The sequence below is a fragment of the Salmo salar genome, chromosome ssa18 (assembly GCF_905237065.1).
Source record: "Salmo salar chromosome ssa18, Ssal_v3.1, whole genome shotgun sequence".
Taxonomy (NCBI): Eukaryota; Metazoa; Chordata; class Actinopteri; order Salmoniformes; family Salmonidae; genus Salmo; species Salmo salar.
Genome location: NC_059459.1, coordinates 9,451,409 through 9,478,407, shown reverse-complemented (window position 1 = coordinate 9,478,407; position 26,999 = coordinate 9,451,409). Strand labels below are relative to the sequence as shown.

Sequence of the window (26,999 nt, the reverse complement as noted above, 5' to 3'; positions counted from 1 at the left end):
AATCATGTAGTAACCAAAAAAAGTGTTAAATAGATAAAAATATATTTTTTATTTGAGATTCTTTAAAGTAGCCACCCTTTGCCTTGATGACAGCTTTCCACACTCTTGGCATTTTCTCAACCAGCTTCATGAGGTACTGTAGCCACCTGGAATGCATTTCAATTAACAGGAGTGTCTTGTGCATTTGAGCCAGTTTGATCAGTTGTGTTGTGACAAGGTAGGGGTGGTATACAAAAGATAGTAAAAGATCAAGTCCATATTATGGCAAGAAAAGCTCAAATAACCAAAGAGAAGCGACAGTCCTTCATTACTTTAAGACATGAAGGTCAGTCAATCCGTAAAATGTTTAAGAACTTTAAGTGCGATCGCACTTAAAGCTAAAGCGCAGCTGGGTCATGCAGCAAGACAATGATCCAAAACACACAATCAAGTCTACATGAAAATGGCTAAAAAGCAACACATTTGAAGTTTTGGAATGGCTTAGTCAAAGTCCAGACCTAATCCTAATTGAGGTGTTGTGGCAGGACTTGAAACGAGCAGTTCATGCTTGAAAAACCACAAATGTCACTGAGTTAAAGAAGAATTCCAAAATTCCTCCACAGCGATGTGAGAGACTGATCAACAGCTACAGGGAGCATGTGGTTGCAGTCATTGCAGCTAAAGGTGACAACCAGTTATTGTGTGTAAGGGGGCAATTACTTTTTCACACAGGGAAATTGGGTGCATAACATTGTTAATTAAATAAATCAATTAATGATTTAAAAAAGATATATTTGTAAACTCAGATTCCCTTTATCTAATATTAGGTTTTGGTTGCAGATCTGATAACATTCAGTATGAACAATATGCAAAAAAATTAGAAAATCAGAAAGGGGCAAATACTTTTTCACAGCACTGTAGCTCGGTGGAGACCCTAGGAACCACAAGAGTTAACCAATCCTATGAACAGGCTAGGCAATATGTGTCTAAACCTCAACAGCAGAGTTAGATAAGACGGAAGTTTATGAAGTAGGGCCTTGTAAACAGAAAGGGAGTAATGTAGAGATCTACGGGTCTTTAGAGACGTCCAGCCAACCTTTGGATACAGGATGCAGTGATGAGTATCAAAACTGTCACCGGTAACAAAACGAATAGCTCTATGGTAGACGGCATCCAAAGGTTTAAGAGTAGTAGCAGCTGCTCTTTGATAAACAATATCGTCATAATCAAGAACAGATAAAAAGGTTGACTGAATCATTTTCTTCCTACTGCTTAGAGAAAGGCACAATCTGTTTCTGTAGAAAAAGCCAACTTTAAATCTTAGCTTCTTAACCAGCTCATCTATATGTTTTTTAATCGTCAAATCCTCATCAATCCAAATGCCTAGGTAGTTATATGCGGGACACGTTCGATTGGAGAACCATCTAATGAGTGAACATGTAGTTCATCTGAAACATTCTGTATTTTGTTTTTCCCGTATTAAGTTTTAAATCAGCAAGGGATTCCTGCATAGCTATAAAATCAGACTGTAGTTTTCACACAGCCAGATCAACAGTCGGGGCAATAGCATATGTAATAGTATCATCCGCATATAGATGAAGTTACCATTTTTAACAGTTTGGCCAATGGTGTGAAGAGAACAGTTCCCAAAATCGACCTCTTTGGCACACCTTTATGCACTTCAAGAAATTCTGACTTAACCCCATCAGTCACGATGGCCTGAGTTCTGTCACTAAGATAATCATGAAACCATGAACAGGTGTCAGAGCTCAGGCCTATCGAGGACAACTTATTCAATAAGTAGCTTAGCTAGACAAAGAAGCCTTGAAATGGGGTGATAATGATTAAGATCACTACTATCCCCACCCTTATGGATTGGCAATACAAGAGCTGATTTCCATACTTTTCCTGATAACAATGTTAATTAAATAAAACATGTGGGGGTATTGAGCCAATAGGGATGGGCACTGCACACTTAAGCAGACCAGGATCCAAGTGGTCGGTCCCTGTGGATTTTTTGTTGTCTATTGCTAGCAAAGCATCCAGGACTTATTTTTCTGTCAATAACGTAATCCAATTTTTCTGATCATTCAGCAAGTTTCCGCTATCAGCATCCAGACCAGTATCATTGTGAATAGGCTTAAAATGATAATTAAATGCATCAATGATGGCATTTTCCCCCTTATTGAGGCCAGTGTCTGAATTAATTTGTTGTGGCAGAAAGGCTGAAGTAGAACCCTTCAGGGATTGGACAATTTTCCAGAATTTAGCCGGGTTCCCATTACAATCCGAAAGACTGGTTACATAATAATCAGATTTAGCCTTTCTGGTTTGTCTTACACAATGATTCCTCAATTGCTTAAAAGCTTGCCAGTCTGGGCCTAAGTCTGTGTTCCTAGCCTTAACCCAAACATGATCTCTTTTATGAATTACTTCTGATAATTCCGTAGTGTACCAGGCATTCGACCTACCTTTAACCCTTAGTTCTTTGAAGGGAGCATGATTATTCACAATAGTATTGAAGACATCTGCAGAAAGAAATACAATCAAGGTCACTCTCAAATAAAGACCATGTAAAAGAGCCTGTTCAATGTAGTTTTTAAAGTTCCTCTTTGGGATGACACAAGGCTTAGATTTTTGTGTTCTTACATCTCTAACACAAACAACTGGGCAATGGTCACTAATATCTTGGGCGAACGCATTAGTAGAAACATATTTTTATTGTGTATTCGTTAGAATAAGATCATTCAGACTTGACCTTGAAGGATCTTTAGGGTTGGGCCATATAGGCTTAGTCACCAGCTGTGTTAGGTTTAGATCATTACTCATGTCCTTTAGATTGTGTCACGTCCTGACCAGTAAGGGGTCATTTTGTTATTATAGTATGGTCAGGACGTGGCAGGGGTGTGTTTGATTTATGTGTCTTGGGTTTTTGGGTAATGTTCTATGTTGTCTATTTCTATGTTTGAATGTCTATTTAGTCTATTTCTATGTTCAGGTTTGGTTTGGCCTTCAATTGGAAGCAGCTGTTCTTCGTTGCTTCTAATTGGAGGCCATATTTAAGTAGTTTTTTTTTTTGTCACTGTGTTCGTGGGTAGTTGTTCCATGTATAGCTGTGTAGCCTTACAGGACTGTTTTTCGTCGTTGTTTGTTATTTTTGTTAAGTGTTCACGTTTATCCAAATAAATAAAGAAGATGAGCACGATACCCGCTGCGCCTTGGTCCACTTTTTACGACGCACCTGACAGATTGTCTGAAGCCTACATTTCCCAAACATAATTTAGGTCACCCAGGGTAATAACTACTGATTGAGTAAAAGAAGACAACAAACGAGTTAACTCCTAGAGTGCATAAAGGTTATCTGAGGGAGGATGGTAGACCCCTATAACAGTTATGGATACATTTTTCCCCAGACAAAGGCTTAAAGATAGTAGCTCAAATTTTGGGCAAGGGAAATGGATTTCAATAAAGACAGATAAATATCTATAAGAATGGCCACTTCACCACCTCTACCCTCTGTCAGCTCTGAACGTATTATAACCCTCAATATTAATATCAGAGACTAGAATGTCCCCAAAGAACCAAGTTTAAGTCAATAGCAGAATGTACGTATTCGTCTGCATAGCCCAGATCTTGATGTAATCCAGTTTAGGAAGTAAGCTCCTAATGTTCAGATGCATCACCGATTTTTAAAGTAAAATGGAGTCTCCAACTCAAACAAGCTATGTTCAATAGGCAGTTGCAAGCCCTGTCTGATGGTCTACCCCTATTTGTAATAGAGGAGAGAGTAGAAATTGGAATTACTTTTCCAAGGTTGGCACAATAGGGCCTGAGGCCGCAGCCAATGTCAGTATGAGGAACTCTCAGAGTAACCAATGATGGAATGTTCTAAACTGACCTACATGGTCTTTGGTAGCCCAAGCCCTCTATGTGATTTGAAAACCAAGGGGGTATTCAAGTTTATGGAATTCATCATTGTACTAATAGTGCTGGGTGAGCAGACCATAGTGGGCTTCCCTTTCTAGCAAACAATAGCAGATCTAAGAGTGGAGTTCAAACAAATGGGTACAAGATTACAACTGACAACACCCCTGGCAGTATAGACAACAGTACAACGACAATGCTTAGAAAGGATGGGAGGTATTACCTGAGCGGGGTTTGGTCTGTTTCCGAATCAATATATTAACGCAGCCTTGAAATAAAGAGAGGGGATAGGCTCCTATATGGTTTGGGTGGAGTCCATAATCTCTGTAGAGCATATTTTGCTTCCAAAAAGTGTTAACATTGTTAATAAAGGTTAAGCCAACAGAGTGGCAGTAGTCTTTAAGCCAGATACTTGCCTAGTTAAATAAAGGTTAAATGTAAAAATATGAAAAAAATATGAAGTGCTAAGTGCTAAGACCCTAGCTGCAGCCAATGTCAGTATGAGGAACTCTCAGAGTAACCAATGATGGAATGTTATAAACTGATTGTAACGAATGTTATAAACTGATTGTCTCGCAATGAGACCAAGGTGCAGTGGAGGATGTGTTCATCATAAAGGATTTTAATAAACGAATGAACACTACAAACAAAACACGAAAAGAAACGACAGCCAAACAGTCCTGTCAGGATTAACACAAACCTAGACAGAAAATAAATCACCCACAAAACCCCAAAGGAAAAACAGGCTGCCTATGTATGACTCTCAATCAGCAACAACGAACTACAGCTGTTCCTGATTGAGAGCCACACACGGCCAAACCAAAGAAACAAACCAACATAGAAAAATAAACATAGAACGCCCACCCGTCACACCCTGGCCTAACCAAAATAGAGAACAAAAACCCCTCTCTATGGCCAGGGCGTTACACTGACCTACATGGGCTTTGGTTGCCCAAGCCCTCGATGTGATTTGAAAACCAAGGGGTATTCAAGTTTATGGAATTCACATTTGTACTAATAGTACTGTGTGAGCAGACCACAGTGGGCTTCTCTTTTGAACCTTTTACAGCCGTGACCCAGCGACGGCATGGGGCCAGAGATAATAGGCTGCTTTTCAGAGCCTTTCAGGGCGTTGATCAGCTCAATAAAATCATGTTTCAATTGCTCTGATTTACCCTTTTTGATATCATTTGATCCCACATGCACTACGACTGCAACAGCACTTGGCTGCTGATGTAGGACGGACGGAATAAATCCTGTGATATCCTTCACTGTAGCCCTCTGGTAGCACAGGTTTTTGCTCCAAGAACCGAGATGTGCCTCACCATGGGACTACCCGTGATGATAGCTGGAGGAAGGTGAATGGCCGTGGATGTCTGGCCTTGGCTGTGCCTCCATGAGGACTGATGGGAGAGGGGGGGAGGGAGGTCTCACATTATCAAGAGAAGCCCTCCGAGCAGGTTGGGGGGCTGGAGCCTGAGACACCCTCGAGGCCTAATGTGAGAGGGAGCCCAGGGGGTAGAGGCCTGTAGTAGAAACTCCCTGAGCTGGACCCTTAGGAGACAGGGTAGAGGATGAAGGAGCAGGAATCTCTGAAGCAGGTGGGCGAAACTGTTGGTCAGCCGGATGGGATGGCCAGATGTGCTGCGCCGGCGCATTTCTCCCTGGCTGAGTGCCAACTCTAGCACGGCAACTCTGAGGAGCCCGTATCGACCGCACCGGGCTATAGCTGCTCATTGGTGACACAGTGCGTAACTCAGCATAACAGGGTGGCTGCTTGATCCGTCGCTCCCCATAATAAGCACGGGGAGTTGGCTCAGGTCTCCAACCTGACTTACCCCAACTCCCCGTGTGCCCCCCCCAATTTTTTTTCTGGGGGGGGCTGCCTCTCAGGCTCCTGTAGCTCCCTTAACTTGTCCTCCCAGAATCGACGTTCCGACTTCCATGTCCATCCTTCTCCCCGGTGCTACAATCCACGCTGCTTGGTCTTCTGTTGGTGGGTGGTTCTGTAACGGCCGTTGAAAGGAGTAGACCAAGGCGCAGTGTGTTGAGTGCTCATCATGTATTTATTTTACTGAAAACACAAAGAAACCAATAACGACAGCCAAACAGTTCTGTCAGGTAAACAACACTAAACAGAAATTAAAAAGGACATAGAATGTCCACCCTAGTCACACCCTGGCCTAACCAAAATAGAGAACAAAAACCTCTCTATGGCCAGGGCGTGACAGACCCCTGGTGGCATGTCTGGTGGGGTAACTGTGTGTGTCAGATATGTGTGTAAATTGACTATGCAAACCATTTTGTAATTATAATACAATGTTTCTCATAAAAATAAGTAGTGATGCAGTCAGTCTCTCCTCTACTTTTAGCCAAGAGAGACTGGCATGCATAGCATCAATGTCACGTATTATGTCGTGGTGTTGCAGGGAAGACCAAAATGCAGCGGGTATATGGATACTCATTCTTTTAATTCACAAAAAGAGTAAGGCATCCACAGAAAAAAAAAAAACAATAAATGATACTAACAACAGTGTGGCAGGCTCAACAAGCAGTGCTCACAAACAATCTCCCACAAAAGACAAACAAACACACCCTACTATATGGGACTCTCAATCAAAGGCAAATAGACAACACCTGCCTTCAATTGAGAGTCCCAACCCCAATTAACCAAACATAGACATACAACCAGCTAGATCAACATAGAAATACATAAACAAGGAACAGTGCCCAAAAACCCCGGAATACATAAATCAAATCCCCTACAACAAACACACCACCCCGAACCACATAAACCAAATACCCTCTGCCACGTCCTGACCAAACTACAATGACAATTAACCCTTATACTGGCCAGGACGTGACAATCAATGTTAGCCCTCTGATTACAGTGAAGAGCAAGACGTGCTGTTCTGTTCTGGGCAAGCTGCAGTTTCTCTAGGTCCACCATATGACTGGGCAATAATCCAGATAAAAGTAGAGCCTGCAGGACCTGCTTTGTGGATTGTGGTGTAAAAAAAATCTTGGACAGACCTCTCCCAATCTTTACAACCATTCAATCAATATGTTTTGACCATGACAGTTTACAATCCCAGGAAACACCGAGTAATTTAGTCTCCTCAATTTTCTCATTTGCCACATTATTCGTGATCAGATTCAGCTTAGGTCCTGAACTTAGTGAAGGATTTATACCAAATACAATGCTCTTAGTTTCAGAGATGTTCAGGACTAGTTTATTACTGACCACCCATTCTAAAACTGACTGCAACTCTTTGTTTAGGGTTGTAGTGATTTCACTAGCTATGGTTGCTGACGCATTTAAGGTTGAATCATCAGCATACAGTGCTGTGAAAAAGTATTTTCTCCCTTTCTAATGTTCTCTTCTTTTGCATTTTTTTGATACTGAATGTTATCAGATCTTCAACCAAAACCTAATATTAGATAAAGGGAATCTGAGTGAACAAATAACACAACAATGACACAACAACAAAGTAATTGCCCCCCTTACACTCAATAACTGGTTGCGCCACCTTTAGCTGCAATGACTCCAACCAAATTCTTCTTGCCCACTTTTCCATGCAGAATTGCTTTAACCCAGCGATCTTTGTGGGTTTTCAAGCATGAACTGCTTGTTTCAAGTCCTGCCACAACACCACAATTGGGATTAAGTCGGGACATTGACTAGGCCAATCCAAAACATCACATTTGTTGCCATTTTCATGTAGACTTGATTGTGTGTTTTGGATCATTGTCATGCTGCATGACCCAGCTGCACATCAGCTTCAGCTCACAGACGGAAGGCCTGACATTCTCCTGTAGAATTCTCTGATACAGAGCAGAATTCATGGTTCCTTCTATTAAGGCAGGTCGTCCAGCTCCTGAGGCAGCAAAGTATCCCCAAACCATCACATTACCACCACCATGCTTGACCGTTGGTATAAGGTTCTTAATGTGGATTGCAGTGTTTTTAAGCAGTGTATGGGTTTCAACTGATGGCTGTTCTAAATGTGTGTACCATGTGCAACAAAAATATTCCCTCATCACACCCACCAATTGGGCTATGTTTGCAAATGTTTTGTTGTCTGATTGAGGGGAATGCTGTAAATCGAGAGGAGTCGATGTGCTCTGAAAGATGGGACGTATCAATGTTTATGATCGCTATGTTTGGTGTATAGTTACAAGGATGACATGCATCTTACCCTGAGTTGGCCTGAACAGAATGAGAATATCTGTTGTATTGTGAAGAGAATTAGTTGTGGAACACGCACTTGAATGCACTCGTGATCCCGTTCTATGCGCAACAAAATTACAATATGTTTGTCTGAAGTGCCTTTTGAAAGCCTAACTCTGTAAGATGATATTCTAAAACAGCTACTAATGTTGGCAATAGAATAAGCTTTCAAATGAAGTGTGCTTGCTTCCGCTTCTCAACGGCAAAGCTAGCAGAGCTAGAAAAAAAGGCACCTCATAGTTGAAGGCACTTTCCTTGATTCATTAAAGTGCATTGAATTTACTTAGGAGCTGTGCAGAGTTTGAAAGGTGTGTGGCCACTTGGAGTTAGACCTACAGTTGAAGTCGGAAGTTTACATACACTTAGGTTGGAGTCATTAAAACTCGTTTTTCAACCACTCCACAAATTTCCTGTTAATAAACTATAGTTTTGGCATGTCAGTTAGGACATCTACTTTGTGCATGACACAAGTAATTTTTCCAGCAATTGTTTACAGACAGATTATTTCACTTATAATTTACTGTATCACAATTCCAGTGGGTCAGAAGTTTACATACACTAAGTTGACTGTGCCTTTAAACAGCTTGGAGAATTCCAGAAAATGATGTCATGGCTTTAGAAGCTTCTGATACGCTAATTGACATCATTTGAGTCAATTGGAGGTTTACCTGTGGATGTATATCAAGGCCTACCTTCAAACCCAGTGCCTCTGTTTAACATCATGGGAAAATCAAAAGCAATCAGCCAAGATCTCAGAAAAAAAAATTGTAGACCTCCACAAGTCTGGTTCATCCTTGGGAGCAATTTCTAAATACCTGAAGGTACCACGTTCATCTGTACAAACAATAGTATGCAAGTATAAACACCATGGGAAAACACAGCCGTTATACCGCTCAGGAAGGAGATGTGTTCTGTCTCCTAGAGATGAACGTACTTTGGTGCGAAAAGTGCAAGTCAATCCCAGAGCAAAGGACCTTGTGAAGATGCTGGAGGAAACAGGTACAAAAGTATCTATATCCACAGTAAAATGAGTCCTATATCGACATAACCTGAAAGGCCGCTCAGAAGCCACTGACCCAAAACCGCCATAAAAAAGCCACATGGGGACAAAGATCGTACTTTTTGGAGAATTGTCCTCTGGTCTGATGAAACAAAAATAGAACTGTTTGGCTATAATGACCATCGTTTCGTTTGGAGGAAAAACGGGGAGGCTTGCAAGCCGAAGAACACCATCCCAACCGTGAAGCACGGGGGTGGCAGCATCATGTTGTGGGGGTGCTTTGCTGCAGGAGGGACTGGTGCACTTCACAAAATAGAAATCATCATGAGGAGGGACAATTATGTGGATATATTGAAGAAACATCTCAAGACATCAGTCAGGAAGTTAAAGCTTGGTCGCAAATGGGTCTTCCAAATGGACAATGACCCCAAGCATACTTCCAAAGTTGTGGCAAAATGGCTTAAGGACAACAAAGTCAAGGTATTGGAGTGGCCATCACAAAGCCCTGACCTCAAACCTAGAGAAGATTTGTGGGCAGAACTGAAAAAGCGTGTGCGAGCAAGGAGACCTGACTCTGTTACACCAGCTCTGTCAGGAGGAATGGGCCAAAATTCACCCAACTTTTTCTGGGAAGCTTGTAGAAGGCTACCTGAAACCTTTGACCCAAGTTAAACGATTTAAAGGCATTGCTACCAAATACTAATTGAGTGTATGCAAACTTCTGACCCACTGGGAATGTGATGAAGGAAATAAAAGCTGAAATAAATCATTCACTCTACTATTATTCTGACATTTCACATTCTAAAAATAAAGTGGTGATCTTAACTGACCTAAGAGAGGGAATTTTTACTAGGATCAAATGTCAGGAATTGTGAAAAACTGAGTTAAATGTACACTGCTCAAAAAAATAAAGGGAACACTTAAACAACACAATGTAACTCCAAGTCAATCACACTTCTGTGAAATCAAACTGTCCACTTAGGAAGCAACACTGATTGACAATACATTTCACATGCTGTTGTGCAAATGGAATAGACAACAGGTGGAAATTATAGGCAATTAGCAAGACACCCCCAATAAAGGAGTGGTTCTGCAGGTGGGGACTACAGACCACTTCTCAGTTCCTATGCTTCCTGGCTGATGTTTTGGTCATTCTTGAATGCTGGCGGTGCTTTCACTCTAGTGGTAGCATGAGACGGAGTCTACAACCCACACAAGTGGCTCAGGTAGTGCAGCTCATCCAGGATGGCACATCAATGCGAGCTGTGGCAAGAAGGTTTGCTGTGTCTGTCAGCGTAGTGTCCAGAGCATGGAGGCGCTACCAGGAGACAGGCCAGTACATCAGGAGATGTGGAGGAGGTCGTAGGAGGGCAACAACCCAGCAGCAGGACCGCTACCTCCGCCTTTGTGCAATGAGGAGCAGGAGGAGCACTGCCAGAGCCCTGCAAAATGACCTCCAGCAGGCCACAAATGTGCATGTGTCTGCTCAAACGGTCAGAAACAGACTCCATGAGGGTGGTATGAGGGCCCGATGTCCACAGGTGGGGGTTGTGCTTACAGCCCAACACCGTGCAGGATGTTTGGCATTTGCCAGAGAACACCAAGATTGGCAAATTCGCCACTGGCGCCCTGTGCTCTTCACAGATGAAAGCAGGTTCACACTGAGCACGTGACAGATGTGACAGAGTCTGGAGACACCGTGGAGAATGTTCTGCTGCCTGCAACATCCTCCAGCATGACCGGTTTGATGGTGGGTCAATCATGGTGTGGGGTGGCATTTCTTTGGGGGGCCGCACAGCCCTCCATGTGCTCGCCAGAGGTAGCCTGACTGCCATTAGGTACCGAGATGAGATCCTCAGACCCCTTGTGAGACCATATGCTGGTGTGGTTGGCCCTGGGTTACTCCTAATGCAAGACAATGCTAGACCTCATGTGGCTGGAGTGTGTCAGCAGTTCCTGCAAGAGGAAGGCATTGATGCTATGGACTGGCCCGCCCATTCCCCAGACCTGAATCCAATTGAGCACATCTGGGACATCATGTCTCGCTCCATCCACCAACGCCACGTTGCACCACAGACTGTCCAGGAGTTGACGGATGCTTTAGTCCAGGTCTGGGAGGAGATCCCTCAGGAGACCATCCGCCACCTCATCAGGAGCATGCCCAGGCGTTGTAGGGAGGTCATACAGGCACGTGGAGGCCACACACACTACTGAGCCTCATTTTGACTTGTTTTAAGGACATTACATCAAAGTTGGATCAGCCTGTAGTGTGGTTTTCCACTTTAATTTTGAGTGTGACTCCAAATCCAGACCTCCATGGGTTGATAAATTGGATTTCCATTGATTCTTTTTGTGTGATTTTGTTGTCAGCACATTCAACTATGTAAAGAAAAAAGTATTTAATTAGATTATTTCTTTCATTCAGATCTAGGATGTGTTGTTTAAGTGTTCCCTTTATTTTTTGGAGCAGTATATTTGGCTAAGGTGTATGTAAAGGTATATTGCACCCTACCCCAACATTTCGATGAATATTCTTGTTATTTTACTGATTGAAGCAAGAGTATTTTCAGATTTCGTTATTGACAAATGTTGTGAAAAGTACAGTAAATGTATAATGCACATACAATCAACAGTGTAATGTATGGATTCAGTCTTAATGCAGGTGAACTATCCTCACCTTTGGTCTGATAATTTCCCTATATTCTCCAAAGGGTTGTCTTTTAATAGCTGCCATGGTCATGCACATGCCTTTTATATCTTATTGTGGGCCCTATATCCATATAAGCCCATTTCCACGAATGTAAAGGGTTAATTCATATTCGCTTAGATTCACACATCAGGTTTAACGTCGCTTCCGGTGTTCTTTTTATTTATATATTTATTTATATTTCTGCTTACTCACCGTGTTTGGCACATTTAAGAGGATCAGCTTTGGGACAGAGGGAGACAGACACTCTTTGCTCGATGAAGGAAGGTGCTGTGTATGTGCTGTGTAACTCAATTTGAGCAAATCCCACAGGAAAGCCTGTTAGACTAAGAGAGGTTGACACACGTGCCGATGGAGACAGACAGACAGACAGATAGCACACCAACACCAGGTTTACCGTAAAATCTCAATGTCATTGTATTCTTAAGATCTGTTGCCTCAGGCTCTGACACTTTACTCAAGACACTTTTCTCAAGAGCACTTTTGAATATTCAAAGTCACAAAATAATTAATGAACATAGAAAAGTAATAAATGGCAAGTGCTGAAGTAACTTCCCAGCTAGCACATTAAGTTCCCTGGATGTTCTTGGCACGTCTGTTTATGGTATCAGTTTGGTGTTGGGATTACACCCTCCTGTAAGGTATTGTATAGTACAGTATAGTAATTACAGGTAGCCTATAATATAAACATTATTCAGTGCACATTCCTCCATGAACCATAGCAGCTGGATGCCAGTGAAAGTCATTGAGGACAAAGACCTTGCTGGATAAGGACCCTCAGCCTCTCTTCACACTCTCCACACAGGCAGATCCTCAACCACCTGCACTGCACAGGGAGGGGGCTTTATGAAATATTCTGGGGGCTGCTGTCTGTCATCCTAGTGCTATTAGAGAATGAGATAATGTGGCGGAGCAGATTGGGCCTCTATTCCCAGAATGCTAACAAAATTAGCATAGATACGTAGACACTGTTAGCTAAATGCTAATGAGCGAAAACAAACATAAAATAATTGCAAAGACAGGAAAATCCAGCTCATAAAGTTATAAAAGCATACACTGTAGAGATAAGTCATCCAGATCTCTTTGACTTCTGGCAGAAAGTCATTATAAGATATCTGATGGCAAACATTTAGTAGTGAATTGTATACAGTGCAACTTCATCACAGAGACTAGGCGATAGATATACAATGCTTTGGACTCCTGCTTTCTCCCGCTGTGCTATTTACAAACAGACAAGTGATGGCTCAACTGTTCTGGGGAATTATGGTAAGCTTCATAATGTAAAATAATATGACAGGTGAAATGAAGAACGCAATCTACTTCATCTCCTGCAGGTATTAACTTAAAAAGTAGCTACAAATCTTCAAATGTATTGAAAAACTTAAAAGAATAGTATTGAAAAACCATCCCGTGGCTTTTTCCAAATACCCCGGTATGCGGTATATACACTACACTGCCCAAGCCTAATTGCTACACACTATAGAGAAGAAAGGGTACTCACTGAAACCTGACTTTACTTTGTTAAAAATAGCCGTGGAACTGGCTAATATATATTTTTTTGCAATACAGTAATACTTTTAGTATCTGTAATATACTACATTACCAAAAGTATGTGGATACCTGCTCGTTGACCATCTCATTCCAAAATCATGAGCATTAATATGGAGTTGGTCCCCCCTTTGCTGCTATAACAGCCTCCACTCTTCTGGGAAGACTTTCCACAGATGTTGGAACATTGCTGCGAGGACTTGCTTCCATTCAGCCACAAGAGCACTAGTGAGGTTGGGAACTGATGTTGGGCGATTAAGCCTGGTTTGCAGTCGGCGTTCCAATGGGGTTGAGGTGAGGTCAGGGCGCTGTGCAAGCCAGCACAGTCCTTCCACACCGATCTCGACAAACCATTTCTGTATGGACCTCACTTTGTGCACGGGGACATTATCATGCTGAAACAGGAAAGGGCCTTCCCCAAACTGTTGCCACAAAATTGGAAGCACAGAATAATTTAGAATGTCATTGTATGCTGTAGCGTTAAGATTTCCCTTTACTGGAAGTAAAAATGCCTATCCCAAACCATGAAAAACAGCTCCAGACCATTATTCCTCCTCCACCAAACTTTACATTTGGCACTATGCATTGGGGCAGGTAGTGTTATCCTGGCATCCGGCAAACCCAGATTTGTCTGTTAGTCTGTCAGATGGGGAAGCATGATTCATCACACCAGAGAACGCATTTCCACTGCTCCAGAGTCCAATGGCAGCGAGCTCTACACCACCTTAGCCGACGCTTGACATTGTGCATGGTGATCTTAGGCTTGTGTGCAGCTGCTCGGCCATGGAAACCCCTGTTGTGAAGCTCCCGACGAACAGTTCTTGTGCTGACGTTGCTTCCAGAGGCAGTTTGGAATTCGGTAGTGAGTGTTGCAACCAAGGACAGACGATTTTTATGCGGGGCGTGTTTCAGCACTTGGTGGTCCTGTTCTGTGAGCTTTTGTGGCATACCACTTCGCGGCTGAGCTGTTGTGGCTCCTAGACGTTTCCACTTCACAATAACAGCACTTACATTTGATCGGGCAGACATTTTTGACGAACTGACTTGTTGGAAAGGTGGCTTCCTATGACGGTGCCACGTTGAAAGTAACTGAGCTCTTCAGTAAGGTCATTCTACTGTCAATGTTTGTCTGTGGAGATTGCATGGCTGTATGCTCGATTTTATACACCTGTCAGCAACGGGTGTGGCTGAAATAGCCGAATCCACTTAGGGGTGTCCACATACTTTTGTATATATAATAAACTTTTAGTGGTGGCGCTTTCACCTGAGTGGATGAAAATGCACTTTGGCAATGAAATTTCACTTCCTTACGTTATTAAATACATTTTACCAAGACAAATATGATTTTTCATTTTCTGAAACGTGCAGTGGGGTCTTTCTCTAACATATTGTATCATTAAGTTTATATCCAAAAAGTCAGATTTTGTAACCTAATACATCCCATAATAAGCACCGAGCTCAGTTGACATAGCGGGGCAGGTTTCTCATAACAACTTTAGAGGATTTTACATTTTGTGGTCGTAGTCTTCAAAGTTGTTTCCGTGGGTCGCAAAAAGTAAAATTAGCATGACATGAACTGAATTAAATGTAAAAGGATTTGAAAATAAAAAGCTTGGTACAGGCTCAGTACGCCGTTGACATCTTCGAAAAAGAACAGGAATTTTGAATGAATATGAAAAGTGTACATTCAAATATGAAAATATTATGGTTGAAATTCAAAATCGATAACCATCTTTGTATTGTTTTATGTCCTGCGGATTGGAGAAGAAAGATGACGAGTTCAATGGGAAAGTGAGTCTGTCAGGTAGCCAGTTGCATTCGTTCTTGCACAGAATCCAGCCTAGCTGACACGATTTTCCTCAGTTTTGACCACTTTTTTGATCTGGTCTCCATTGATTTAATCACTCTAATTCCAGCCATCCTGCATATGTAAAACCTCCAATAACTTTTGAACGGATTATGATAGAGACATGAGGTTTGGACAACTGGTTTTCTTGGAGGATTATCTACACAATTAACATTATTTTACCTATTGGTCATAATATGTGTTTTTGATTGGACACCTTACAGTATACAGTGCGTGCATCAATATTATGTCTCCAAAAATAGAGTGAGTTACAGTAAGCAGCACAACAACCACACAATGCAGCTGTTTTTCCACCAGTTTACTCCATCAGCAGTAAATGTCACAACATGTGGACAGGCCTGAGTACTCCACTCCCCATAGTATATCCAGGGCCAGACGAAGAGAGAGAGAGGACAGCACATAGTCAGAGGAGAGAGGGAGGAGGCACTTCTCGCTCCAGGGGCTTTGGCTGTCTATTTATATCAGTTGATGATTGCTGCTGCTTCCCAAAACTTAACTCAAAAGTGCCCGCCCTCTGCACTGTCTGCCATTTTATTTTAAAGATGGAGTCCGCAGTAGGGAAAACAGCGCCACTGTCTGCCCCACGGCCATTATTGTTTTTGTTTTGTTGAGAAAGCGGAGGTGAGGAGCGTTGCCCAACATGGTAAAGTTTTGGGGGGGTGTTTGTTGTTTATAGTAACTTCTTTGTTGTTTTAATATCGCAAATGGACATGGCAGTTTTACCAATTAAGGATTCCAACAATGAAGGAGAGCACTGCAAAATGAGAGCGAGCGAGAAAGAGAGGAGAGAGAGCATAAAAAGGGCAGAGTGAGTGAGAGCATTCGCGTAAGAGAGAGAGAGAGAGAGACCTACCTGGGAATATATTCCTCTGTGTGCTGGCATGGTTAGCCTGGCTGGGTTGTAGATAGAGAGGGGGGAATAGGGGTCAAAAAGCACTAGGCTTTAACATCCACTAGTCCTCTCGTCTTTATGCTTATCTCCTTGACATGTGTGTAAATGACTTTCTGTTGGAAGAGTGTCCTGAGGGAATCACTCCACCCAGACACTGACAGCCCCGGTAATGCCCCCGCTTCCACCTGCCCACACACACACACATTGATTGTAATTGAATTTTGGGATGGGCGCAGTATAAGGGGAGAGGGAGGGAGGTGGGGAGAGAAGGGGTGGGGTAAAGGGTAGAGATGGAGAGAGAGCAAGACAGACAGAGGGAAAGAGGATGGGGACTGCATGTTCTTGCTATTGTGTTTTATCCAGAGCTGAAGCAGTGAAAGGAAAATATCTCAAGCAGTACAGTTCTCATCGGGCCTGAAAATCAGAGTCTGGTCCAACCCAAGCCTGGTGAGCTGAAGCCCAGTCCCAGTCCAACACCACAGAAATTAAATGAGCCCGAACCCCCCCAAAAAAGGCAGATTTCTAGAAAACTGTATATTGATTTAAACTGATGTTGAGAACAATGCAGCAAAGGCGGGCAGCAGAGGCGTGAGGAGACGAGGAAACAGCCAATGGGCCTAGAAAAAGCTCAGAGAGAGGCAAACATACCTTTAGTTGTGATCAACTGAATGACACATTTTTTTATAAAGTAGGTTAATGCAATTGAAGGCATGTATGAAATTCTTGCTTATAGTGAAACTCCCAATGTCTTATCCAACCATTATACTAATTGAAAGCAATAGTCGTGTGTGGTTACATCATGTTTCAGCATGATAATGCACGGCCCCATGTCGCAAGGATCACAATTCCTGGAAGCTGAAAATGTCCCAGTTCTTCCATGGTCTGCATACTCACCAGACATGTCACCCATTGAACACGTTTGGGATGCTCTGGATCGACGTATACGACAGCATGTTAAAGTTCCTGCCAATATATAGCAACTTCGCACAGCCATTGAAGGGGAGTGGGACAACATTCCACAAGCCACAATCAACAGCCTGATCAACTCTATGCGAAGCAGATGTGTCACGCTGCATGAGGCAAAGGGTGGTCACACAAGATACTGACTGGTTTTCTGATCCACACCCCTACCTTTTTGTTAAGGTATCTGTAACCAACAGATGCATATCTGTATTCCCAGTCATGTGAAATCCATAGATTAGGGCCTAATGAATTTATTTCCATTGACAGATTTTTTATATGAACTGCAACTCAGTAAAATCTTTTAAATTGTTGCATGTTGCGTTTACATTTTTGTTCAGTATAGTTTGCACATATATAGTGCATTGGCAAAGTTTTCAGACCTCTTGACTTTTTCCACATTTTGGTACGTTATAGCCTTATTCTAAAATGCGTTAAATCAAAAAAATCTTCAGCAATCTACACAAAATACCCCATAATGATAAAGCGAAAAACAGGTTTTTAGAAATGTTTTCAAATGTATTAAATATAAAAAAAACTGAAATACCTTATTTACATAAGTATTCAGACCCATTTCTATGAGACTCGAAATTGAGCTCATGTGCATCCTGTTTCCATTGAGCATCCATAAGATATTTCTACAACTTGATTGGATTCCACCTGTGGTAAATTGAATTGACTGGACATGATTTTAAAAAGCACACACCTATCTATATAAGGTCCCAGAAAAAACCAAGCCATAAGGTCGAAGGAATTGTCTGTAGCGCTCCAGGACAGGATTGTGTCGAGGCTCAGATCTGGGGAAGGGTACAAAAATTATACAGCATTGAACGTAGCCAAGAACACAGTGGCCTCCATAATTCTTAAATGGAAGAAATTTGAACGACCAAGACTCTTCCTAGAGCTGGTTCTTGGTCAGGGAGGTGACCATGAACCCGATGGTCACTCTAACAGAGCTCCAGAGTTCCTCTGTGGAGATGGGAGAAACTTCCAGAAGGACAACCATCTCTCCGTCTCCACCAATCAGGAATTTATGGTAGAGTAAAAGGCACATGACAGCCCGCTTGAAGTTTGCGAAAAGGCACCTAAAGACTCTCAGACCATGAGAAACAAGATTCTCTGGTCTGATGAAACCAAGATTGAACTCTTTGGCCTGAATGCCAAGCGTCATGTCTGAGGGAAACCTGGCACCATCCCTACGGTGAAGTATGGTGGTGGGAGCATCATGCTGTGGGGATGTTTTTCAGCTGCAGGGACTTGGAGACTAGTCAGGATCTAGGGAAAGATGAACGGCGCAAAGTACAGAGAGATCATTGATGAAAACCTGTCCAGAGCGCTCAGGATCTCAGACTGGGATGAAGGTTTCCCTTCCAACAGGACAACGACCCTAAGCACACAGCCAAGACAATGTAGGAGTGGCTTCGGGACAAGTCTCTGAATGTCCTTGAGTGTCCAAGCCAGAGCCCGGACTTGAACCCAATCTAACATCTCTGGAGAGACTATAGCTGTGCAGCAATGCTCCCCATCCAACCTGACAAAGCTTGAGAGCATCTGCAGAGAAGAATGGGAGAAACGCCCAGCTAGTGTGCCAAGCTTGTAGTGTCATACCCAAGAAGACTCAAGGCTTTAATCGCTGCCAAAGGTGCTTCAACAAAGTACTGAGTAAAGGGTCTGAATACATGTAAATGTGATATTTCAGTTTAGAATTTTTTAAATAAATTAACAAACATTTTAAAAACCAGTATGGGGTATTGTGTGTACAGTAGATTGAGGAATAAAAAATAAATCTATTTTAGAATAAGGCAGTAACCTAAGAAAATGTGAAAAAATACAAGGGGTCTGAAAACTCTCCGAAGGCACTGTATTAGCTGATCAGAAAATGTTGCTAGCATGTTATGTAAGATTAACAAGTGGATTTTGCTCTTCACTTGCATAGTAGCTTGTCCTACTCCTGACCAAAAGCCTGTGACTTGTCTGATAATCAATCAATGTGATTTTGTTTCACTGAATCTCTATCTGTATATTTGGTTCATTGATTAATCTGGCTGGGCAAGTGGAAGTGGTAGCTCATTTATTTGTTTGCTCATCTATCACTGATCACAGACATTTAGCATGCAATAATGTAGCCTAAATCAAGTGTATTGTTTTGCTCTTATAATATAATCTAAGCCTAATATAATCTATCCATCATCGAGCTGTGAGAGCGCATCCTGTTTTATGTCTTAATGTAACCCACTTCAGTATAACCAATAAATCATTCATTCATGTCATTACAAAGCATACGAGTCATTCGTGCCTTTAAATACAATCAAGCATTTAAAGAATAAATAAATGAAATAACAAAGGAGCCTTGAATAATTAAACAATAAATAAATAACTCAATTTTCTGCCAAACATACATTTGAATAATCACTTAAAAGCCCCGTGTTTTTGAATGCATGTTTAATTAGGAAAACATTTGGATCAGTTTTGGGTCTTCATTTGATAGTTACCAGGTCCAGAAAGGCACATTAGCAGGGCAGTCATAGGGTGTATTTTGTTAGGATGTATCGGCGTTAACAGACGCTATAGCAATATGGGCTTCTCCTGATACTGAGATGCACTGCCTGTCGTAGTCTTGTGGATCATCATTCTCCCGAGGGCACTCAAGCCTACTTGTATCGCAATTTGAAACAGTTCAATCATCAGAAAAATGGGTTGAATCACGGACATAAATTTCCCTGGCCCAGCTAATATTGGAATCCTGGCGGCGCTAGTGTCTGCAGCTGCAGCTGCTGCGGCTGAGAGATAGGTGTAGTAGGCTAAAAGATACTCGGACACGCACAGTTTTTTTCTTTCTTAACGCCGCACGGCAAGCCCAAAACCCACCTGGCCAGAGTAAATTCACTGAATTTGAGGCCCGGCCCGGTATAAGAATGAGAACTCTATAATAGAGACATCTCCTATTTGAGAAGAAGTGGATGTACCAATCTGTGTGAACATGCTCCAGTACAAATACGTCTGTTTGCCTACTTGTCACGGGAAATACTGTGCCTCACAACTGTTTTCATGTTGAAGACCGGTAGAGTTTTTTAATGCTGCGCAGAAGAGAAAAGAGGAGAGGAGGAGGTCCATTTTTACCTTTCTCTTAACTGTCTCTTATTTTCTCTCCCTTTCCTTTTCTCTTTCTCTCCATCTCCAGTCTACAACCCAGGCTGGCATACAGAGAGAAGCACATCCTCAGGTCTCACTCTTCTTTTTGTGTCTCTCGCTCTCGCTCACTGCTATTGATTACTAAATTACAGCCCAGAAAATAGAGGATATTGGAGTTGTAACGTTTATTTTTTTGTCACTCTCTTTCTCTCTCCCCTCAGGTTTTATTTAGTCAGTGGCGGAGTGCCCTTCATCATCTGTGGAATCACAGCAGCCATCAATATTGAGAACTATGGCAGTGGGGAGACGGCACCCTAGTAAGTCACCCAGCAGTCTCCTATTCTCAAGGTCACAGTTTTAAACTGTTTTACGCACGCACAAACGCACGCACGCACGCACGCACGCACGCACACACACACACACATACACACACACACACACACACACAGTGCCTTGCAAAAGTATTCCTTCCCCTTGGCGCTTTTCCTATTTTGCTGCAATACAACCTGTAATTTAAATTCATTTTTATTATGTAATGGACATCAAATCAAAAGTGGTGAAGTGAAATGAAAAAAATAACATGTATTCACCCCCTTTGCTATGAAGCCCCTAAATAGATTTGGTGCAACCAATTACCTTCAGAAGTCACATAATTAGTTAAATAAAGTCCACTTGTGTGAAATCTAAGTGTCACATGATCTGTCACATGATCTCAGTATATATACACACCTGTTCTGAAAGGCCCCAGAGTCTGCAACACCACAAAGCAAGGGGCACCACCAGGCAAGCGGCACCATGAGGACCAAGGACCTCTCCAAACAGTTCAGGGACAAAGTTGTGGAGAAGTACAAATCAGGGTTGGGTTATAAAAAAATATCAGAAACTTTGAACATCCCACAGAGCACCATTAAATCCATTATTAAAAAATGGAAAGAATATGGCACCACAATAAACCTGCCAAGAGAGGGCTGCCCACCAAAACTCACAGACCAGGCAAGGAGGGCATTAATCAGAGAGGCAACAAAGATACCAAATATAACCCTGAAGGAGCTGCAAAGCTCCACAGCAGAGATTGGAGTATCTGTCCATAGGACCACTTTAAGCCGTACACTCCACAGAGCTGGGTTTTATGGAAGAGTGGCCAGAAAAAAGCCATTGCTTAAAGAAAAAAATAAGTAAACACATTTGGTGTTCACCAAAAGGCATGTGGGAGACTCTCCAAACATATGGAAGAAGGTACTCTGATCAGATGAGACTAAAATTGAGCTTTTTGGCCATCAAGGAAAACGCTATGTCAGACACAAACCCAACACTTCTCATTACCCCGAGAACACCAACGCCATCACAGTGAAGCATGATGCTGGCAGCATAATGCTGTGGGGATGTTTTTCCAGCGGCAGGGACTGGGAAACTGGTCAGAATTGAAGAAATGATGGATGGCGCTAAATACATGGAAATTCTTGCGGGAAAACTGTTTCAGTCTTCCAGAGATTTGATACTGGGATGGAGGTTCACCTTCCAGCAGGACAATGACCCTAAGCATACTGCTAAAGCAACACTCGAGTGGTTTAAGGGGAAACATTTAAATGTCTTGGAATGGCCTAGTCAAAGCCCAGACCTCAAGCCAATTGAGAATCTGTGGTAGGACTTAAAGATTGCTGTACACCAGCGGAACCCATCCGACTTGAAGGAGCTGGAGCAGTTTTGCCTTGAAGAATGGGCAAAAATCCCAGTGGCTCGATGTGCGAAGCTTATAGAGACATACCCCAAGAGACTTGCAGCTGTAATTGCTGCAAAAGGTGGCTCTACAAAGTATTGAGTTTGCAGGGGTGAATAGTTATGCACGCTCTAGTTTTCTGGGGGGTTTTTTGTCTTATTTCTTGTTTGTTCCACAGAAAAAAATATTTAGCATCTGCAAAATGGTAGGCATATTGTGTAAATCAAATTATGCAAACCTCCCAAAAATCTATTTTAATTCCAGGTTGTAAGGCAACAAAATAAGAAAAATGCCAAGGGGGGTGAATACTTTCACAAGCCACTGTACACACCTTCTCAACGGCTCAGTGTCTAGACTCCATGCACTGATATCCTGCAACGACTATTTACCTCATTAACACTCCAAAATAGATGAGATACAGATAGATCTGATGATATGAGTCACACTTCAGTGTATGTTGCTCACCCCCCACCCCCCTTAATGTTCTTATCACCCAAGGAAATGTATCACTTCAAGAGACCTATGTCTCTTCTCTGTGTGGGTTTTTCAGTGTTTATTAAGGAAACACACTCATACTGTAATACTAATGTAGCCTACTGTGTGTGTGTGTGTGTGTGTGTGTGTGTGTGTGTGTGTGTGTGTGTGTGTGTGTGTGTGTGTGTGTGTGTGTGTGTGTGTGTGTGTGTGTGTGTGTGTGTGTGTGTGTGTGTTGCAGCTGCTGGATGGCGTGGGAGCCCAGCCTTGGCGCCTTCTACGGCCCCGTGGCGTTCATCGTCCTGGTCACCTGCGTTTACTTCCTGTGTACCTTCATTCAGCTGAGGCGCCACCCCGAGAGAAAGTACGAGCTGAAAGCCCTGACTGAGGAGCAGCAGAGGCTGGCATCCATCACCGATGTGGGTAGGCATTGCCATCAAGGGGAAGGGGAGCCCGGAGCCCTGCCACCACCGCCCAATGGAGGGCACTGCCATGTGGGCTGCCACTCGTCCACTGCCATCAACCCCTCTATGCTGGCCAACGAGCATTCGTTCAAGGCCCAGCTGAGGACGGCGGCCTTCACCCTCTTCTTGTTCGTGGCCACGTGGGCCTTCGGGGCGCTGGCTGTGTCACAGGGCCACTTCCTGGACATGATCTTCAGCTGCCTGTATGGTGCCTTCTCCGTCACACTGGGCCTCTTCGTGCTCATCCACCACTGTGCCAAGCGGGACGATGTGTGGCACTGCTGGTGCGCCTGCTGCCCCGGGAGACGCGCCAACCACGGTTGCCACGGCCATGGTCACGGCCACACTCGTCCAAAGGTTAATGTCAATGGGGATGCCTTAGGGCATGGGCACGGGCATGGGCACTGCCACCTGGATTCGCCGTGCCCAGGTAAGGCCCTGTTAGGAGGACACACCCACAGTGGCACCTTGGGTCACTGTAAGCATGGCAGCCTGGCGTCGTCGCAGAACCATGTGACGTGCCTGCCCGCCGTGGTGCCGTGCTGCGCCGCCCTGCACAGCCAGCAGCTGATGGAGGAGGAGCCTCCCGCACACGTGCTGCTACACGCCGACCCCGAGGGCTACCGGCCAGACATCCACCTGCATCGATGCCTGAAGGGCAGCACTAGGACTAAGCCTCGCCACTTCAGCCGTCACCGGCAGGCTGGCACAGGAGGGGGAGGAGGGGTGGGAGAGCGGGAGTACGCCTATCACATCCCTACTAGTGTAGACGGAGGCTCTATCCACAGCTCCCACACAGACAGCCCTCACAGTACGCACGAGCGTCACGGACACATCTGCCACCTGGCTGCTGCCCCCAACGAAGTAGGCCACCACACTTGCCAAGCGACAACGGCTCACGAGGCGGCGCTGGCATGCCACGCCCCCTGCCACCGGCACGTGCCTTGCTGTGCCAAGGCGGACCTGTTCCCCACTCTGTGCCAGGTGGAGGCAGGCGACACAGGCACCTTTCTGTGCGGCTGTGGCAAAATAGCCAATGAGGAGGACGTGATCATGCCTCATCACCACCTGGAGATGCACCCGCGCAGACAATCCTACCCCCAGAACCCGCCGCCCAATCAGAATGGCATCCTTAAAGGTGGCCTGCACGAGGGTTTCCTGTACGCATCAGACAGCACAGGGAATATACGCACTGGACCCTGGAAAAATGAAACTACTGTGTAGTCTAAAGACGGGGGGAAGATAAAGGCATCCATTCCCGCCCCAGCCTCCGTCCCTCCAATCCTCAACTCACTCCTCCTTTCCTTTCAAGGAAGTACGACAACAGAAATGATTTCACAACTCTAACATCACGACTTTTACTTTTTATTCTTTGTTTGTTTTCCTGTGTTCCATTTCACTCGACAGATTATCTGACATTGTCGTATAAGCTCCCCAATGACCAGCCATACAGTACACAGAACTGATTTTTCTCCTTCATAGAGGAATGTGAGTCCCACGCTGCGAGATACAGTACCTTTTGTCGAAGGTATTTTTACCACTATAGTATGTTATTATTATTACAGATCTATCGAAGATGGAGATTACGGATGTGTGTGTGTGGATGTGTGTGTGAACAGAACATTTGTGTTTATTCTCGCTCAAAGCAAATGAGATTGCGTTCTCTATTGTGAGTCCCTAAAATCCCCCGACTACTCTCTGATTTGTGTACCTGCAGTACTTCAAGAAGCTCAGTACCAGTGTTTTAGGCAAACACACCAGCAATTTAGAGTCATTGGTATTTTCGCCATTTTGAACAAAAAGCATACTTACTATAATATACTGTGAATATCAGTTAGAGATTTCTTAGTAATATACAAAGATGTCTGCTCTCGTCAGAGTTCCGTGGATGCCGATATGTTGTGAAATAGTAAAAAAAAAAAAAAAAAAACACATTGAAAACCCGAAACCACATGAAGTATTCTGTTACAGGTTGATATTGAATGTTCTTGTCTGTATGATGTCTTACTGTCGTGTTTTTTTAGAGCGAAGTGTACAACAACAATCACATTGTCATTGTGTATATTTGCGGTGTTGGCGCGATAGTGACATTCATGTCATCACGTGCCATGACCAAGCAGCAGCCGTTCCAGGCTCAACCCTTTCCTCTTGTCCCATTTGATATACAGTAAAACCAAGCCAACATTTTCCATCTCTGGCAAGGCATCACAAAATGGTTGGAGGTTCATTCAATGGGTCATGTCCGAAATCAATGCTTAAACACAATATTTCATTTCTTTATAGGAAACAGAGCATGCAAGCCTTGTATGTAGCTTTGTGCTGTGTTTTTGCTTTGTATATCAATGCACATTTCTTGAAAAACGCCATCACTTTTGTCTATGGAGCAGATCAAGCTGTGTTCGCTATAACATGCCGTGAAACAAACAATTATATTTTTACACGATTTTTAGTATCATTATGCCATTATTATGGATGCTTCTGAAACCATGTTCTGTTAAGGGACAGAGGACAGGGCAGAGATGCAGTGTTGAATATTTAACCTTATACAGGTGGTATTATATATGGTGGCCCTAAGAGCCAATTTATGCTTGATTCGAAAATGTGGTGGGAGGCGCTGTATGGATGTTGTGACGTAATTGCGGAGCCCCTGGAAGCACGCAGAGGCCAAATTGAGCACCGTACCACATCGCCGTGCGCTCCATATAGCTCCGCATTGACATGATTGGTTGACGGTAGGTGAGGGCTTAAGGTCCTGTATAAACACAAACTAACTTCCTTCACAACAGCTCTGCTTTGCGAAGCGCAAGAAGTATGAATGCCCCTGACTTCTGCAGAGGCCATATCACCGTAAATGCTGCGTGGCCAATGCAGCCGTCAGATTGACCACGCAGCGCCTTTTAAGTGGCAAAGTAATTTAAGAAAATCTAATTTGCCCCTTAGGGCCACCGTAGTTATGTTCGGTATGGAAACCAGTCATTCCCGAGTGAGAGAGAACTGACAAGATTAATTGAGAAACAAATCACTACCTACAAGAATACAGCAACTCCTGCCTGGCCAAAACCACCTTGGCATGCCACACCATCCATCCATCTTGTGCACTCTTGTCTATGTACATAGAATTGGTTCTGATGAATTATTTTATACAAGATTTAAAATGTTAAAGAGTAAATAAATATATATGTAAAGAAAATGTATGGGAAAGACCTCTTAATGTTAATGCTCAGTATCTGAGTTTAGAAATGTAATTTGTTCTTGGTGCATTTTTCTGTTTGCTTGTATTTTTGTTCTGATCTTTCATAAGGTATGCGGACTGGCCATATATTTTGTTATATTTGACACATAAATGCACTAACCGCTATGGGATACCAGGACTTAATGTCACTCACGTCAACTGTGATTCAGTTGTGATCTGACTTCAACAAGGGACTTGATTTTAGAAAGAAATGTTAGAATTTCTGAAAAGAGAGCATTTTTAGATGTACATACATAAAAGGAATATTTCTGATTTTGGAAGACAAAGACTGACCAGTAGCAAAATGAGCAGCCATGAGACTTCAAGACTATGTCAGATGAATATTGATGCTGTGTAACAGTTTCACTAAAAACACCTAACATCCTTGGTATTCTTAAATCATCCTGCATTAAACATGTCTATGAGAGACTACATTGCTTTGGTCTAATTCCTATGCCTCTTGGACATCGACATGTCTTAAAAGCAAAAAGAGCTTTCCAAGTGTGTGAACTTCAGTGTTTGTTACCATAGGCCTCTATCTACCACCTGTCTCATCATTCAGCAGTAGTACTGCCAATTCAGCCAGCTGGGTAGCTTGTCAGATCTCTGCCAGTATATACTTGTGGTACTGTAACAAAGCCAGTCTTCAACTTTTTCTACATCAACAACACGGATACCAATACATGCATTTTTGTGTGTGTGCGTGCGTGCGTGCGCATGTTTTGTTTCTCTTAGTTATTTTGCAGTATTCATATCTTCTGACAGCAGTGGTGGAGATGGAGATGTCTTAAGGACTCACCACAGGGGAGGAATTCAAATGATAGCAGGCTTGACTGGCAGTGTGTGTGTTGTGCGCGCTTGCATGTGTGCTC

The 26,999-nt window shown here is 43.2% G+C and overlaps 1 protein-coding gene across 2 annotated transcripts in view; it reads left to right on the top strand.

Annotated features, from left to right (window-relative positions):
- The window catches only part of LOC123728694 (adhesion G protein-coupled receptor A1), a 66,892-nt gene extending 40,333 nt beyond the window's left edge, over positions 1-26,559 (top strand). For both annotated transcript variants that reach the window (XM_045700742.1, XM_045700741.1), the window contains 3 exons: positions 20,290-20,331; positions 20,462-20,557; positions 22,673-26,559. In XM_045700742.1, coding sequence (XP_045556698.1) covers positions 20,290-20,331; positions 20,462-20,557; positions 22,673-24,119 — 1,585 coding nt within the window. In that variant the 3' untranslated portion in view covers positions 24,120-26,559. The remainder of the gene's footprint in view (positions 1-20,289; positions 20,332-20,461; positions 20,558-22,672) is intronic.
- Positions 26,560-26,999: the final 440 nt, after the last annotated feature.